Source organism: Mytilus trossulus, chromosome 3, assembly GCF_036588685.1.
Source record: "Mytilus trossulus isolate FHL-02 chromosome 3, PNRI_Mtr1.1.1.hap1, whole genome shotgun sequence".
Classification (NCBI taxonomy): Eukaryota; Metazoa; Mollusca; class Bivalvia; order Mytilida; family Mytilidae; genus Mytilus; species Mytilus trossulus.
Window position 1 is genome coordinate 49,875,946 of NC_086375.1, and position 17,826 is coordinate 49,893,771.

A 17,826-nucleotide genomic window follows, 5' to 3' on the forward strand; every position below is an offset into this window, starting at 1 on the left:
TTCCCTATATTTTACAGATTCTTCTAGTCATAATGGTATTACAGCCACAATAACTCTGTGCTTGTTTCTATTCTCTGGTAAATTTTCATACACGTTCGACATTATTTCATTTAACATAAACAAAATATGGTTTAATAATAATCAACATTGTCCTACTACAACAGTCACAAATGTTTTATTGTCCAGACATTTGTATCAAATTGTATCTATTTAATTAAAACTTTAATGGCAGTTGAAGCAGGCAAGGAAGAAACATCCTGCCCTTTCACATTGTAATAGAACACCACTAAGCATGCACGATGTAATGTGGGCGAAACCCTTGGTTGATTTTTTTTAGTTTAAACTATAGTAAAAACTAAAAGAAACATACATTCAAGCATCTAAAAATTAACAGTTGCTCAAACAGACGAATAAGATCTACAAAGACACGAAAACCAAACAAAAAAAATCCGCATTCACGTTAGAATTATTAGCAATCCAGGATCTATTAATGACATCCATTATGTAGTTCATAACAAGTAAAAATTCCTGTGATAATTTCCATTCGTTGATGCATCGTAGGTTATAAAAGTGGTCGGTTAATTTACTGCGATACGAAAAAAAAAGAAAAAATAGAAAAAATTTCCGTATAAATACTAAAGTCTGTATGCCGTTCTTAAATCGTTATCTTTTGAGAACATACCATTTGATTACTAATAACTTCATTGTATTGGGAAAACTTTGAATCTTTGAAATCTTGGTAGGTAAACACATAGGTTTTTAATACATATTACTTGCTCTAATCATTATTACTTTAATTTCATTTCTTTTCGTAGGATTGGTTTCATTTATTCTGTTTTTCACAAGTAAGTAGCTAATGATCTGCTTTTACCCATTATAATGTTCCCCTGTTTTATTCTAAGTTAAAATATTGAAACTGCTAACACATTGATTTATGTTCCTCTTGAGATATTATTATAGATATTCGTATTGTTATTAAGTTACCGTCATAGTTATAACCCATACTAGATGCGTCATGCCACATGTTCATCAATCGTCATTGCATCGAGTTTTACATCATATACCATTTTTATTGCATAACACAACATCATGTTGCACAATTTCCCCTTTCCATTTATATCAGTCTGATAAGAGTCAAACTTGTATAGAATGTTTTCCGTTTAATGGTATATCAATTTGCATCATTTTTCTACAGAAGGTATACCTTTCAACTAGGGATGTCAACGAATAATCGAGTATCGCTCGGTGGTAACGAAAATCGAATACCAAAATGATACCCGACTTATCGGGTTCCTGATAAAATATTGCTTTCTTAAAATAAAAATAAAAATAAATATATTTTTGAGAGCGCCTCCTATGAAATAAAATATTAATCAAAATGAATAAAATTTAAAATACGGTTCGAATGTTTGCATTTAACTGTCATTTATAATTCTTCCAAACCTATGAACAAGAAATTGTTCCGAGTCAAGCACTTAAAGCTTAAAATTTCTTAGTCAATCCACCACCTCTGTATCGTCAGAGCATGTATTTTCATTAACAGAGCTATAAGTTACCTCATAAAGTTGAGACGTCGACTCGTCTAAGAAAAAGCATGTGTTGTTTTTGGTATATTGATGATGTAATGTCTCTTAATAATAATAGATTCAGTGATCACTTTCATTTAATAGATTCAATGATCACTTGCATTTACTATATTCAGTGATCACTTAAATTTAATATATTCAAGTGAAATTAAAATTAAAGATACTACCGATACAGATACATCTGCTTCATATTTATACCTTTTTCTCGAAATTACTACTGATGGTAGGTTAAATATTCACACTTATGACAAACGCGTTGTTTTTAATTTTCCTTTAGTCGACTTTCCATTTCTGTTTAGCAACATCCCAGCGGTACTAGCATATTGAGTATATGTGTCTCAATTGATACGTTACTCTAGAGCTAGCTCAAAGTACGTTGATTTGGTTGAACGAGGAATACTGCTTCCTCAAAAGTTGCTAAGACAGGACTATGAGTCAATCAAATTAAGGTAATCACTCAAGAAATGAGCTTATTGGCCATTATGACAAAAGTGTGTCAGAAATCATATCTGATATGCTTCTTCACTCAAAATAACCTACCATTTCTACCGAACGGTACAAAGAAATAAAACGACGGGTGCCGTATACGGTGCAGGAAATTCTTACCCTTCCGGAGCACCTGATTTTACTCCCGGTTGTTAGTGAAGTTCGTGTTGTTTCTTATTTATTATATGTAAGTGTTGACGTAAAAGTCTTTTGGTTTTATGAGTCTTTGTTACTCCTTGATTTTGATTGTTTTTGTCTTATTAAGGAGTTGCAACTTTCTTTATATCATTCTTTTAACAAAGTACTATTTGTATAAACCATTTTTTAAGCTTTATGAATCATCCACTTATCCTAATTCACAATACCTCGTTCTTCATTTCTCCATACACCATCCCTACTCATTACACCATACAGATTTGACTTTTCCATATAAATGATACACAATTTAAACGTGCACAGAATTAAATGTGTTTGCAGACGTTATACATTTAATCCATTGAAGTTATATTATTATATTATACATTATATATCGTTCAATATATGCACAACAGATAACTATCCATCGCACCATACACATAAAGATTCTTACATTGATACCAGTGGATTATCGGATTTATCCAATCGAGATAGTTAAATTATCAATTTTAAAGTTCGAGCCGCCTCGGCGAGTACTTTAAAATTTATAATTTAACTATCGAGATTGGATAAATCCGATAATCCACGAGCAACTATGTAAGAATCTGTTTCTCTAATGATTAAAAAGACATTTTCTTTTTTTGTTTACCGAAAATCCCCTTCGAGTGCCTTTCACATTGCACGAAGTTGTCAATTTCATTAACACCTGTTATCATATTTTGGTTCATCCAGTCAGCCAAAAAGGTCATGACCCTTAAAATCAACCAATGATCTTCTGAGATCAACAGCAACCACACGTTGATTAAATTTGTTTATACAATGGGTTCGAAAAGAGATAAATTTCCATAGAATTAGAGAAAATACATTATACAACATTTACACCATTTAATTTTTATTTGCTTAGGTATAAAATTTGAACTGATGAATGAATATTTTTGTAAGGGAGTAAAATGAACACTTTAGGGCTTCTAAATTGCTTGTCTGAACATATTTCTTTTTGGGTTATTTGGATATTTGGAATTTCCATCGATATATACTCACATTTCCCTTCATTCATAGGTACACAACGTTCCACAACACGAAGTAATACCGCGTGTTTATTTTATACATTAAAACTTAATTGCAAAATATCAAATTTAAAAAAATCAAAATAATTGTAGTAGCTTGACCACGGAAATGCAATAACTTTGGAGATCACATTCTTAAACTATTGTTTTAAGTAGCAGCATGAAATATTTTTTAGCCCCACTGAAAGTTATAAAAAGACATGATCATCATTACCATAATGCCACAGAAGGCGATTCAGTGGATATAATATTAGATGTGTATGGTATTGCATTGATGAAAGCTGAGGAGTTGAATTTTATCGACGATAAAAAAGAGAAAATTTCAATGGACAAAAATGACCGGTTTGAATTTTCAATATCAGAAGAGAAATATTTGCATACAACAATTGAATTGAAGATAAATAATGTATGCTTGGCTGATGATGGAGATTATGAATATTCGATAAAGAACCTAATCGGATGTCAATTCACCTGTCAGTGGAATCTACGTGTTAATGTGGACGGAATGCAAGCTCAAAGTAAGTTTTAGTTAACAGTTGAGTTTATTCGTACTGCAAAGGTGTAAAATTTTGCGACAAATAGAATGTAAAGGTGTAACCATAAACGTTTTGCAATGCTGGTATCAAGGATTGTTTTTTTTCTCCTATAAATTATGCAGTTTACAATAATTAAACACAAATATGTAAACATTGTTTTGTAATGAAACTGTGTGATTAGTAAGAAGTGTAAAATGAGTGTTTCTCAATATGTTGTTGTTGTTATCACTATTTGATTCCATTTAAAGACCAAAATTATTTTCAGGTTATTTAACATTTTCTCCTTATTCTTATATAAAGACTTTCTTGCTTCTATTAACATGTGTTCAATTGAATTTGATGGCATTTTGTCATTCGCAAAACTATTCGAATAAACCCAAAAGTTGTGCCTAATACGGCTAAGGTAATCTATGCCTTGGATAAGAAAATCCTTAGTTTTTCGAAATATTCATAGTTTTGTAACCAGGTAATTTGTAAAAAAGACCACATTATTGATAGTCATGTCAACACCAAAGTGTTGACTACTGGGCTCCTTTTCATAAATTTTGTAAATTTTTACAAAATATTTTCAATTGTTACTTCTGGGCCAAGTTCATTATAGATAGTGATAATTGTAGCGAGATTGTTGAGTCGAGTAAGATCTACAAACGCATCACCAACACCAAAACATAACTTTGTCATGAATCCTTTTGTGTCCTTTGCCTAATATGCACAGAGACCAAGGTGAGCGACACAGGCTCTTTACAGTCTCTATTTTCAAAAATTTTCTGAAAACGTTAGCGTATGTTTATATCAGCAATATCCTTGATCAGATGAAAACTAAATTTCGATTACTAAGCTAAAGAGAAACTATCGGCCTTTAAGTTGTACTGCAAATTGCATTATTTGCATGATGAGTATAAAATTATGCAGATACGATATGATTGTCAATAATTTCACTTTCCAACAGAGTGTTAATGAAGTGTTTGTAATCGTATGGACTTCAACACCATAATGTTGTCTAAGAAAGGCCTTGATATAAAGAATTGTGATACAATAAAACAAGAAATCTGACAACCTATTTTATACTAATACAATAAATGAAAAAACAAATATAACAGATATAAACCCACGATATACCTTGGATATGCACATTTGTGACGGTGTTAACCACTAAAAACTTGCCCACCTAGATTGAAATGTCAAGCAGTAAACATACATCGGATTACATGCAAGCTTGGTTTACATTGAAAACAAATCCATCATAGAAAGGCATGACGTTGTGCACGCTAAATTATAAATAAACGGTATCGACGCAATGAGCATTTATAACTGTACATTTATAGCAATATGTTTAGTTGTGTTTCAATTTAACAAAACTATTCACAGGTTTCACCACGGTTTAGTAAAATGATAAATGTGTTTACATTTGTATCCAGATTTATGAGCTCCTCAAAATAAGATTTTCCCCAAAATAAACAAAGGTACATCCACACTTTTCAACCATGTCTTTTTTTTCTATGAAATATCTATATTTCTAGTTAAAATGTAGTGCAGAGTTTCTCCAAGATTTATACCTGCAAGGTTTAAGAAAAGTTTTTATAGTCAGATTCATAAACTATTCCAGGACCTATACTTTTGATACTGATTAAATCGCAGTAAAATATTAGGTGCGCCCGAAGGGCGAGCCTGATATTCTTGTGATAAAGTCAGTATCAAAAACAAAAAATCCTTTATTCTGTCAACCATTTTATACATTTGAAAATGCCTGTACCAAGACCGGAATATGACAGTTCTTTTCCATTTGTTTTTGCTTTGTTTTGTTATTTGATTATGCCATGTGATTATGGACTTTCAAAATTGATTTCCTCTGAGTTCAGTACTTTTGTACAGAATTTGTGTTCCTTGAAAATAAAAATTATATAGAAATTTGTAACCAAAGCCACAGGACGCTTAAATATCTTAATATATATATTTGGGCTATAATTTCATTTTAAGTGAATTATAAAGTTGCATTTAATTTTATTATCCTTTGTTCTGAATTTTCTGACAATCTATACTTTTTGAGATTTTATTCTGGCAACATCGTTAATATCCGAAAACTACTTCTGCATTGGTGTCCCATATACAAGTAAACACACTTGTGTATATGCAACCCTCATAAACGTGCATCTCCCCTCAAACGTGTCAAATCTATTAAACGAGTCTATCGACGTCATCATGCACCCAAAGATTCGTGTATTAAGCTTTTTTAGTTCAAATTCCCCAAAATTATCTATATGACGTCACTTTTCGTAATGTTATAGTCGTGTTAACTGGTGGTTTTAAATGAATGAAGGTCATAACAGCATGTTTATACATTGAGATTATTTATGGGACAAATGTTTACAGTGGCGTCATATATACACCTTCGGGGGATTATTTAAGTAAATATTGGACACGTGTAACAGGGAAAATTTTAATTAACGCGGGTAGCGAAATAGGCCACTGTTTGGCCATTTGGGATTCTTTGACCTTTTCAGTGAAAATGACACGTTTCAACGAGGTTGACACATTTTGAGGAATGGCCATGTTTAAGATCAATACTTTTTGAATTATAAAAATATTTCATGTAAAGATTAGATATGTGCAACGGAAAATACAAAAAAAAGTTTTACATGTACTAAAATATATTTATAATTGCAGAATTCGAAAACAAGAAGAAAAGAATTATAGGTGAGTAATCTTGAATTATTTATGCACATAAAGGAAGCAAAAATTAGTATGAATAGCAGGTATATACCATAAAGGTTTTTGTTATGATGTCTTCAATAATTGTGGTATAGTCAGAAAAATGTATTTTAAGTCTGATAAAGTTCTTTTGAAAAAATATTTAAATTTTCACTGTTTTATGATGTTTGACATTTTTTAACATAATAACTGACGTTTTCGTATTATTTCCAGCTTATTAAACTATTAAACCGAGTAAATATAAAAAACACAGGCATTTCTACCCAAAAATATATTTATTACTTTGGATGTATTATACACAACTTAAGGAAATATCTTTCATAAATCAAGGGAAATTTATAGCTGTCTTTTGAATGTTAACAATATGGATCTTTGCTACAATTACATGTTATTGCATGTCACTTCGCGTATATATATATATATATATATATATATATATCAATTGCAGCAATTAAAAAAAAAACACGATGGATTATACAGATTCGGTGCCCGACATAAAACGACTCAAACCCAAATTTGAAATGAATTCAATTGAATATAGAATTGGGAAATGAGTCAAACAGACAACGACCCAACCAAAAAGCAAACACATATCAAGGCCACCAAAAGGGTTTAAACGCAGCGAGAAAACCTCGAACTGGAGACGGACTTCAGCTGGCCCAATACCAAAATGTGTAATAGTTTGGTAAAAAAAGACATCACACTTAACTCCGAAACATATACATAAACTAAAAGACTCGTACACGTACACGACTAACAAAGGCTATACTCCTGACTTGGGACCGACGTAAAAAAATGCGGCGGGGTTAAACATGTTTTGTGAGATCGCAACCCTCTATATGTACCTCTAGCACAATTCATCCCTCTGATAGTTATCATAACTATCTCATGTTTTGTCGACCTTAGTTGATTTGGCTGTTCTTTTTATCTCACGTCTGGTACAGTACGTTCTCGAGTTGTTTATATACATGTATAAGGTTTAGCGTCCTGATGGAGGTACCTCCAGGAAAACGCTTAAGACGCTCTTGATTTATTAAATGAAATTTGCGTTGTAGTGGATATCTTTTACTTATGAATGCATTTAATTTGCCAAAGTCACCGAGGAGAAAGTACAGCCTAACTCTTTTAACCAAAACAATCATACGTTTAAAATTGATCGTAATTTATACTGAAATCTGCATTACTTACGAGTAGTTTTACTCTTAAGAATTTTTGTGAAAGGTGTCGTTGATAAGTTGCGATTTATTTTTAATTAGACCAGGTGAAAATCGGATACATCAGGAAGTGGACATAATTGTGAATTAGTGATTTGAAATACATGTTTAAACAAGTCGAACACACATTTTGGGGAATGGACACGTTTGAGAGTGTAACATATATTATAAACAAATTTATTTCGAGATACTGCATTTAAAGTGTGCACGGATGGATATAAACAAACCAGGTGTTGAAGCAATCAGAATTGTCTGATAGGTATTTAGTTGTTTGCCACAGGTTTTGTTATTCTGTCATATTTAAACCTGCCATACAAATCATTTACGTAATTATATACATTTAAGATTTATCAAAAGTATCTAACACGTGTTTAAATGATCAGAAAAGTAAGATACTTACAAAAATTTCACGTTTTCACTCTACTTCGGGTGTTTTAAAGTTCATTAAAATTGCAGCAGAAATAACCCACTATGATTCGTGTAAAGATTAAATATGAAATTTTAAGTGAAAAAGTACAATGACCGTTTATTTGTTCTGCATTTCCTTTCAGAACACACAGAGAAGCGAATTCAGAAACACATATCAGAAAAGACCTTTTTTGCCACAACTGCTGTAGAGAAAGGAATCACATTACTAGATCCCTTTCATATTGTAGTTTTGGTGGGAACTGAAAAGTGTGGAAAAACAGAGGCCTGTCTTAGTATATGTGCCTCTTTAAAGGCAAAAGGTGTTGCAGCTATATTTATGACGACATCAAATTTTGTTGAGGCTGAAAATATGTCTTACTTTGTAGAAAAGGACAAAAAAGAACTTTTTGTTTTTGATATTAATATGAAACCGACGGAGGAGGATGCATTTAAAAATCTGTTTGCAGAGGCGAACTTACATGCAAGTGAGAACTTTAAAATTATTTTTACAATTAAAACATCCATCGGAAAGAAAGTTCTAGAGGGTTTTCCCCAAAGACAACAAGTAATTATTGACTCTTTCACTGAGGATGACAAGAGAGGAATATTGATGAACCACATGCAATATAATAATATAGATGAATGCAGAAACTACTTAGAAGCAAATTATGAAGATTTAGAAAATGTGCAAGATGGCGAGAAAATAAAGATACCCAGAAAGGTAATTGATGACATCGTCGAAGCTGAAACAACAGGTCAATTCCCAGAATTGTGTAAATCTTTTTGCAGTATTCGATCATTATTACCATTAGAGGACAGATACTTCAAAAACCCATCGAAGTCTTTAATTCATGACATTCACCAGCTTCGTTCCAAACCAGAAACGAAAGTTTTATATGTCACTTTAGTGTATGTGTTGATGAAAGATACTTTCCGAGAGGGAGAGGATCAAGAACGTACAATCGATATAATTTGTGCTCAAATGAAGATTGATGCATATCATCTATACAACATAAAGGATGCTGCAATAGAACTACAAAACAAATACAACTATCTTTTAGAAAAAAGCGGACGTTTTATGTTCAGTAACGACAGGGTAAAGAAAGCAGTTTGGATATCATATATGGATATCAATCCAATATACTGTGTTATGCATTGTCAGTGGGAATATGTTTCAGATCTTTTGAGACCAAGCGCGTGGAATGTACAGGATAACGATGTTTGTATTACAGTTAAAACACCTGAACTTACTAGAAGACTCAATGCTGAAATGAAAGACATAGGATCTGCTTGGTCTGTTGGTACATATCTTCGTAAATTGTCCGAAAAAGGTAAAGAACTAACTGATGCTTTTTGTGCTTGTGTTACTGAAACTGAAAAGCATAAAAACAAAACTGACATTCTACTTAGTTTTTTTAATGGCATATCGGACTTGGGCAATTATGATAAGGTATTCAGCTTTAGCAAATCCATCAAAGATATAGTCATGTGGCCTCATCTAGATGAAAATGACAATTCTATTCTTCACTTTTGCATCATTCAAGATTTTAAGTTTATGTGCAATGATAATTCCGAAGAATTTGGAAAAGCATTTATCAACATGAAAAATAAAAAGAATTACAGTCCATGTGCTATTGCCGTTTATTTTGGAAGAGACACAATATTGAAAAAACATGCTGAACAAATCCCCGAAGAGTATGAATACTATACAGTTTTAAAGTACATGCTCTCACACGGAGAAAAAAATGCTAGCCAAAGTATGAAACCAAATGATTTAATTTTTTTAGACATCGACTTGCCCCTGAATTTAGTAAAGAATGTAAAATTCGGCGAACGAAAAAAGTATACTACTATTAATAAGATTTTAGCTGCATTAAAAAGAAAAACAATGATAATGATAAGAATACATGGACTTCCTCCTAAAATTAAGAATGATTCAGTTAAGGATACACTTACTTCGTGCGGCTGTGATGTTTTAAAAGTATATCCAGAAAAGTACAGAGAAAAGGGCGACTTAACAAATTTAAAAACCGGTGATCTCATTGCAGTTTGCAAATTTACAAACAAGTCTCTGCCGTCAGAGTTGACAATCAGAGAACACAATGTGACAGCGGAGATAATGATGAGAATAAAAATATCCAAGCTGCCATCTTATATCAAAGATTATCAAATTCATAACGCTTTGTCATTGCAAAAATGTACGGTCAAAGAACTCTTTCCGGAAATGAAACAAGCCACAGGAGGCAAATTAATTGATTATACAGCAGTGTGTTCTTCAATGGAAAACACTTTACCTCAAACAATTCATATAGACCAATACGAATGTGATACGTCAGTGATGACAACCATTAGATTTAAAAATCTAACAGAACAAATAAACGCTTCGGAAATTGAAAATCTGCTTAGACAACATCATTATGATGTTGACAATATCTATCGGGAAAAACGAAGAAAGGAAGGAAAGTTGACCAACATAAAAACAGGTGATCGCATCGCATTTTGCAAGCCATTTTCACATCAGCTTCCACCCAGTCTTGCATTCGGCGATCTTCCGGAGAAATATAAAATACAGCGGGAATAGTGTTTTTTTGTTGTTGTTGAACAGATTGAACACCATTACCTAACAAAAAAAGACAAATTATAAATGGTAGCATATTTCTAATGATTGTTGTTAGTTGTGTAAAAATGTTATCATATAAAAGTGTATATGACGAAAAAAATAATATAGTGTAGCACTAATACAATTGTTATATTTGTTTCAATATTTTAAATAGGCATCTATACTATTCCTTTATATAAACTTAACTCTATAAAACAACTGGTCCTCGTCAAATGAAAATGAATTGTTGCTTGTCATCCTTGTCACATATTTTGTTTATCAGAATATTTATGATATAAGTATGCAAATCCTTTAGACTAAATTTATAGACATTTGTATATGTGCAGCATTTGGGATTTTTATCTGATCTGATACCACTTTGGTTCGATGATTGTATTATACATATTTACGAAACAAGTGACAACTCTACGAAAAAATCATCTATCCCATCGTAACGGACGCCATCACGAGTTGGTTCACCGTAACGGAATATCCGTTTAACATATAATATTGGATATGTTCCTTATGTCGTAAGCACAATCCCGTTCCCTTTTCACGAATGTGACCTATCGAATTATATTATTTACCGAGTTTGTAATAACATGAGCAACACAACGGTTACCAGATGTGGAGCAGAATCTGCTTACATGTACCCTTTCGGAGCACCTGATATCATCCCCAGTTTTCGTTGGGTTCGTGTTGCTTATAATCTGTATCAAGTTAGTTTTATTTGTTGTGTCTTGTGTACTATTATTAATCAGTTTTGTCTTTTTCTCTTGTCATTGTCAGTTTATTTTCGTTGTATGTGTTTTAATGTCCATCTGGTGTCTTTCGTCCCTCTTTTGGATCACCATGACTGAAATAACATGTCATTTTCATAATTACTCTATAGATCAGCACATAAATGATAAATCTGCAAATTTGCGGAAACAAATTTGTGTTCCTCCCTCGCCGGTTTTCGAGGCAGATACAAAGTGTATATCTTAGAAAAAACAGCACTAGTAAGAATTCTACTTATAATTATCAGGGTTTTATTCTAAAAATAATATACTTTGTAGAAATGTTTTGAAAAACTCCAGTGGTCACCAGCACATTGATCCTGCTCCAAATCTTTGCACCGATCTATTTTCAGTGTTTGCCATTAGATTTATTAATTTCTGGCAAAACATAACAGAACAAATTCTTTAAATATTTATTTACTTAGTTATTCTAACATTGCTTTTTTTTTTAGATAAATGAAAACATAACAATAATTGAAACGTATATTGTCGTACAATCCGTCGGTACAATGCACTTATATGTTTGTATTATATATGACATGATTTTGTCAAACTATTAATGGTTTTTAACACGCAATCAGATGAATGTTTACATATTACTATGTAACTTTTAGAGAAAATGATTATTGCTATTTGCTTTTAGTTTCTATCTGAAACTGTGTATACTTTAGATATGAATGTTGTGTCTTTTGTCCTTAAAAGTGTATGCTTTGTTTAAAATATGCTGTTTCTGTTGTACTTTTTGAAGTGAATGCTTTGTTCAAAAATTAGATGAGTCGTTGCTTACTGTCTCTCATTCTTTTATTTTCGTCTGCTGTTTTGTCATAAATCATGTCATGAGTTTTTCTCGTTTAAATTGATGAACATGTTTTGAATGTCGGGTTTTTTATTTCTGACTACATGATAAGATTTTGTTCTGTTTGTGTTGCTGAAAGTTGCAGTGTGACATATTTATGTTCACTAATGAGAATTCCTTTTACCTATTAACCAACTTATTTCTCCGAGAAATTTATTGTCGTGGCTTTTATGAATAGAACGATATTACGAATACCTTTTGTATCATATTGTCAGACTTCTTTGGTCTTAATATTATAAATAGATACTTCATCAAAATTTTGAAATTCGCGAAATTTATCCCAAGTTGTTTTTTACGGAAGTTAGATGAGAAAAGACTTTTTGAAAAGCTGATTTTAATTATAATGTTAACATTGTTCATGTATCACAAAGGCAGTAATGTTAACATTGTTTATGTATCACAAAGGCAGTGGATTATTGTTTGTCTTTATGCAAACGAAATCATCTAAATTATTTTTTCTTTTTGCACTCGTTGAGGACAGTACATTTAAAGCTACTTTTCTAAATAATATCTGTTTTGGCCAATGAAGATATCTTGACCTTCACGCTTTTAATTAAATGCATTGGTTTCAATTTAACACTTTCTATAGTATAACCAAAAGGTGAAGGACCTTATGTGGTTTGATAAAGATATAATATGGTTCACAATTCTAAAATCCAATATGACTTTGTTGACTATAGGCTCGAACAAAATTATACTACGTTGCAAAATACCAAAGCGTTCGAAATCATAATCAAATTTCCTTTAATACGCTATCGATAAAACAGTGGATTAAAAAGGGGGAAAAAGATGTGGTATACATAATTGCCAATGCTACAACTTTCAATCAAAGGTCAAAATACGTAGAAGGAAGCAACTGTAAATAATCGAACGACCTGCGACAATTAGAAACACGGGTGCCACATGTGCAGCAGGATCTGCTTGCCCTTCCTGAGCACATGAGATCACCCCTATTTTTTTGGTTGGGTTCGTGTTGTTTATTCTTTAGTTGTCTATGTTGTGTCATGTGTACTATTGTTTGTCTGTTTGTCCTTTTCATTTTTAGCCATGGCGTTGTCAGTTTATTTTTGATTTATGAGTTAGACAAAGTTGATACACTAGGATTATATCAAATAACATCGTCCTTTTTTCTATAAAAAAAGTTGATAGGAAGATACCAAGACATTCGATACCAACTTCAAAACTAATACATAATGGTATTGATGTATAGATTCTAGGTACTGACTTTGTTTATCATCTTAATTATGTCTTATAATATGTTTTTTTTGTTGGCCTTTATAAATTATCAACCTTTGCTGTTTAGTCCAATTTATGTTATATCCCTTTGGCGTAGCTAGGCATTTGTGCACCCCACAGCCCTGTGTTGATGTGATGTTGTCTTTTTTGTATACTAGTTTTTCATTTTTGCTTATTTTTTTTGTCTGTATGTCATTTAATTTTTCCTTGCTAGCATATTTGTTGGTCTTTATAATTACTAAGATTATAGCACAATGCTGACTGCTGTACCCCTATTTTGGACATTTTTACCAATATGTCTGGGTTTTTTCAAATTGTTTTCAATATAATAGAATTTTATGTGACTGCCCTACAAGTGAGAGAGTTTGCTAGCTATAAAACTAGTTTAAAGTCACCATTTTTCAAGTCAGGAATAAAACAGATGTTATTCATTTGTTTGATGTGTTTATAATTTTACCATTTGATAAGACATTTGCCTATTTGAATTTTCCTTGGACTGCTTGGAGTTCGTTATTTTTGTAATTCACTTTTTTTCCTTTATGTTGTGTACCCTCTTATCTTGCAGCAAAAAAGTGAAATGATTATTCCTGCTTCCCTAACTCAAATATTCACTATGTTGTGTCTTTTGTACTATTAATCTGTCGCTTATTTAGAAGAATTGGTATATTATTATGTATACAACAAAATTGAAGACCAAACCCAAAGCTTAAAAAATCCAAAAATATAAAATAATCTAAAATCCGAAGTAACAAAAATGCCACTCAACTGACTCAAATCAAGTTTGTTGGAGTAATTTTCTAAAAACTTAGTATTAGAAAATTTCGATCTTGTTTAATTCTTATTGAGTAATAAGATGTTTCACAACACACTCAAAAGCTAGCTATTAACAAAGCATTGATAATTGGGTTTAATGTTGCACCAACGACATGCAATTGTACAATCTTTAATGTTTCTAGAACACCATTACGAAAATAAAAACAAACTGCCAACCTTTTTTGGGGACTTGGAAATTTCATAACAATTCTAATTTTTTTTATCACCATTCCCTCTCTAAGTGAATAATCTGATTAAGCCATCTCTCAATAACAGCTGTTTGATGGACCTTCTGAAATATTTTGATAAATTATCGATGGTTTGCTTGATATCTAGTGCTAAATATCAATGCATATTCTTTCTATATTGTTTCAGATAAGGGTGAAGGTTGGTACCTATTAAAAGCTGCATTTGTTTGTACCTGTTTAAGTCAGGAATCCAATTTTTAGTAGTTGTATTTTGTTCAAGTGTTTCTCGTTTTTTATATAGTTGTAGAGGGGCCTTTCAGGCTTGTTTAAAGTCAAGGTTCAATGGGCACTTATCTTCATGTGGTTTATGTATACAGGCATGGTTAATGTTCAGTTTTTAGAGGGGACATCACTTCATGTGAAGTATGAGTTCAGGCTTGCTTAATTAAGAGGTACAGAAGGGGGTTTCCTTTATGTGGTTTATGAAAAGTTATGTTTAAAGTTCTAATTTAACTTTCAACATAAGAGGCAAAAACACCAAAATTCAAACCTTTTTTTTTCTTCTAATATAAATAGATTTACGGTAAGCTTTATTTTAGGATATTTGAGTTTATATAAACTTTGTAAACTACTTTCAACTAGTTGCTTGGCAACAGAATATACAAGATAGGACCAAAAATGCTACCATTTTCAGAAGGTCTATGGTAAAGAGTAACAACATGACATGAGGAAATTTGGGAGTAGGGCAAAAAATAGCCCTTATCACCCCTTGTTCTATGGTCTAGTAGATTCAGAGAAGTTAATTTTTGTGAAAGTTATCAGAAACAGCAAAAATGACTGCCAAATGATGAGCTCATTTGGTGCCTTTGAGCGACATGACCTAAAACTATAATTCACACATTGAAATGCTCTCTCCTTGCACTTCTTCAAAAAATAAAAAAAATAACATTTTAAACATTTCAAGAAATTCCACATTCGTATAATTGAGAGACACTCTCAGTTATACTAGTAATGAACTTATATGGTGTCCTATAATCTATTGGACATATTGGATGTAATTCACAAACTGATACTAGTAACACATTGTCATTCAGAATAATTGCAGATACATGATATTTACATGCATCAGGCAAAATCTCAATTGGTGTTAACTATGCTAAATGTTGAAACACAGATCACCACTACAAAATATCTACCATTATCAATACTTTTAGTCGATTTTAGTCTCTGATGCATGATTTTTTACTATTAATTGGTTTTGGCTTTTAACTAGCTGTCAGTAACTGCGAGTACTCTCAAATCGTATTTTCTTGTTAATTCGACCTGTTGATACTGTTTATAATGCTTTTTTGTCATTTTTTATTTATATGGATCTTTGCTGTATACCAGCTTTGATTATTTGTAATATCTTCAATTTTTCACTTATTCTTACAACATTTGTATAAACTTCAAGATTATAAAAAAACGGTTTTTTTCTAAAGTGAACATTGATTGGTTAAATATTTCTCAGTGTGTTTGAATTTGTTTGTTAGCCTTTTGGTCATGAATGTTTGTCTCTAATATTTAATTAACTGTGCATTTGTATTCAGATATCGCAGATCAAATTTATTCGTTCATTGTGTAATCATACGTTTTTTGATTGAGTTAAGTCTGCCAATTGATATTTTATCGTATGTTTTTATATGTTGTGATGTTATGCTATTGTTTCAGAAAAAGGGAGAAGGTTTGGGCCCATTAAAACGTTTAATCCCGCTGCAAATGTTTGCACCTGTCCTAAGTCAGGAATCTGATGTACAGTAGTTGTCGTTTGTTTATGTAATATATACGTGTTTCTCGTTTCTCGTTTTGTTTATATTGATTTGACCGTTGGTTTTCCCGTTTGAATGGTTTTACACTAGTTATTTTGGGGCCCTTTATAGCTTGTTGTTCGGTGTGAGCCAAGGCTCCGTGTTGAAGGCCGTACTTTAACCTATAATGGTTTAATTTTTGAATTGTTGTTTGGATGGAGAGTTGTCTCATTGGCACTCACACCACATCTTCCTATATCTATTGACAATATAATTTATGATATTTTGGCCACGGTTTTTTAATTTGATGGTTTACAGATTTTCTCCATGAAAAAGTCGGGCGGTCGGTTGGGAAAAAAAGAGAAAAAAAAAGATCTTTCAAGACAGAAAACTGATATGCAAAAAAAAAATACATTTCACCTTTCTAATAATACGTTTGTCATACTATTTTGCCATCATTCTTAAATTTTAGTTCGATGAAATATTATTGCTCAGCTGTAAACATCGCATGACATTGTCTAATAATTTCCTGTAAAAACAGGGGGGGGGGGGGGGGGGGGTACATGGACAAAGACGAAATTAAATCATCATATCACAAACAAGAAAAACAGATTCATTTCAGTAGATCTTAATCAAAACTTGGTAAATAATAATAAGCATGTAAACTGATAAAGAATAAAAATGTAAAAACATCGTACGAAAATAAGTTTCAACATACGTGTCAAAAACATAATAGACTCGTCCACTGGAAAAACAAGAATATCAGGTTAAATAATCTATTGTCATGCATTCCCATTTTTTATCCAAATGGACGATATTTTTTTATTACCTATGAAACAAGAAAATATCAAATGATTTGTTAAAAATTCAGTACTTTAACTTGATGTCTTGAACTTCCACCTGTCCACATTTGGACAAGTGTATTTCTATGAGAACATGCATCTTACGGACTGGTGAAATATAAGGGAAACAAACTGATTGTGTAATTGGTTTTTAACACAGTTTTCGTCACAATTAATAATTGATTTGTCTATTTTTAGAAACGTAAACTGAAAGTTTCATTTTTTCACAACAGTAAGTGTCATCACTTTTGTTAGTGATTAGTGCATTTTATTTAAAAAAAAAAAGAAGGATATTTTAATTATTTTTCACAGATAATGCATTTGTTAGGGTCGGCCAGAATAAAAAAGCCTGAAAAGTCGATTTTATTTTTATTCTGGAAATATGCAAAATCGGGTCAGTGGATCCGTAAACCAACAAATTAAAAAATCCTGGCCTTACAAGTATCAGACGAACTATCAACTGATGTCAACCATGCTAAATGTTGTCACACAGATCACAACAACAAAATATCTACCATTATTAATACTTGACAATATGTGATATTTACACACATCAGGCAAAATATCAACTGATGTTTTAACTAT

At 31.8% G+C, this 17,826-nt stretch overlaps 1 protein-coding gene across 1 annotated transcript in view; it reads left to right on the plus strand.

Moving 5' to 3' along the window:
- LOC134711743 (uncharacterized) overlaps positions 1–10,868 on the plus strand; it is a 30,282-nt gene extending 19,414 nt beyond the window's left edge. The window contains exons 7-11 of the mRNA XM_063572580.1: positions 18–77; positions 816–845; positions 3,451–3,792; positions 6,475–6,504; positions 8,285–10,868. Coding sequence (XP_063428650.1) covers positions 18–77; positions 816–845; positions 3,451–3,792; positions 6,475–6,504; positions 8,285–10,722 — 2,900 coding nt within the window. The 3' untranslated portion in view covers positions 10,723–10,868. The remainder of the gene's footprint in view (positions 1–17; positions 78–815; positions 846–3,450; positions 3,793–6,474; positions 6,505–8,284) is intronic.
- Positions 10,869–17,826: the final 6,958 nt, after the last annotated feature.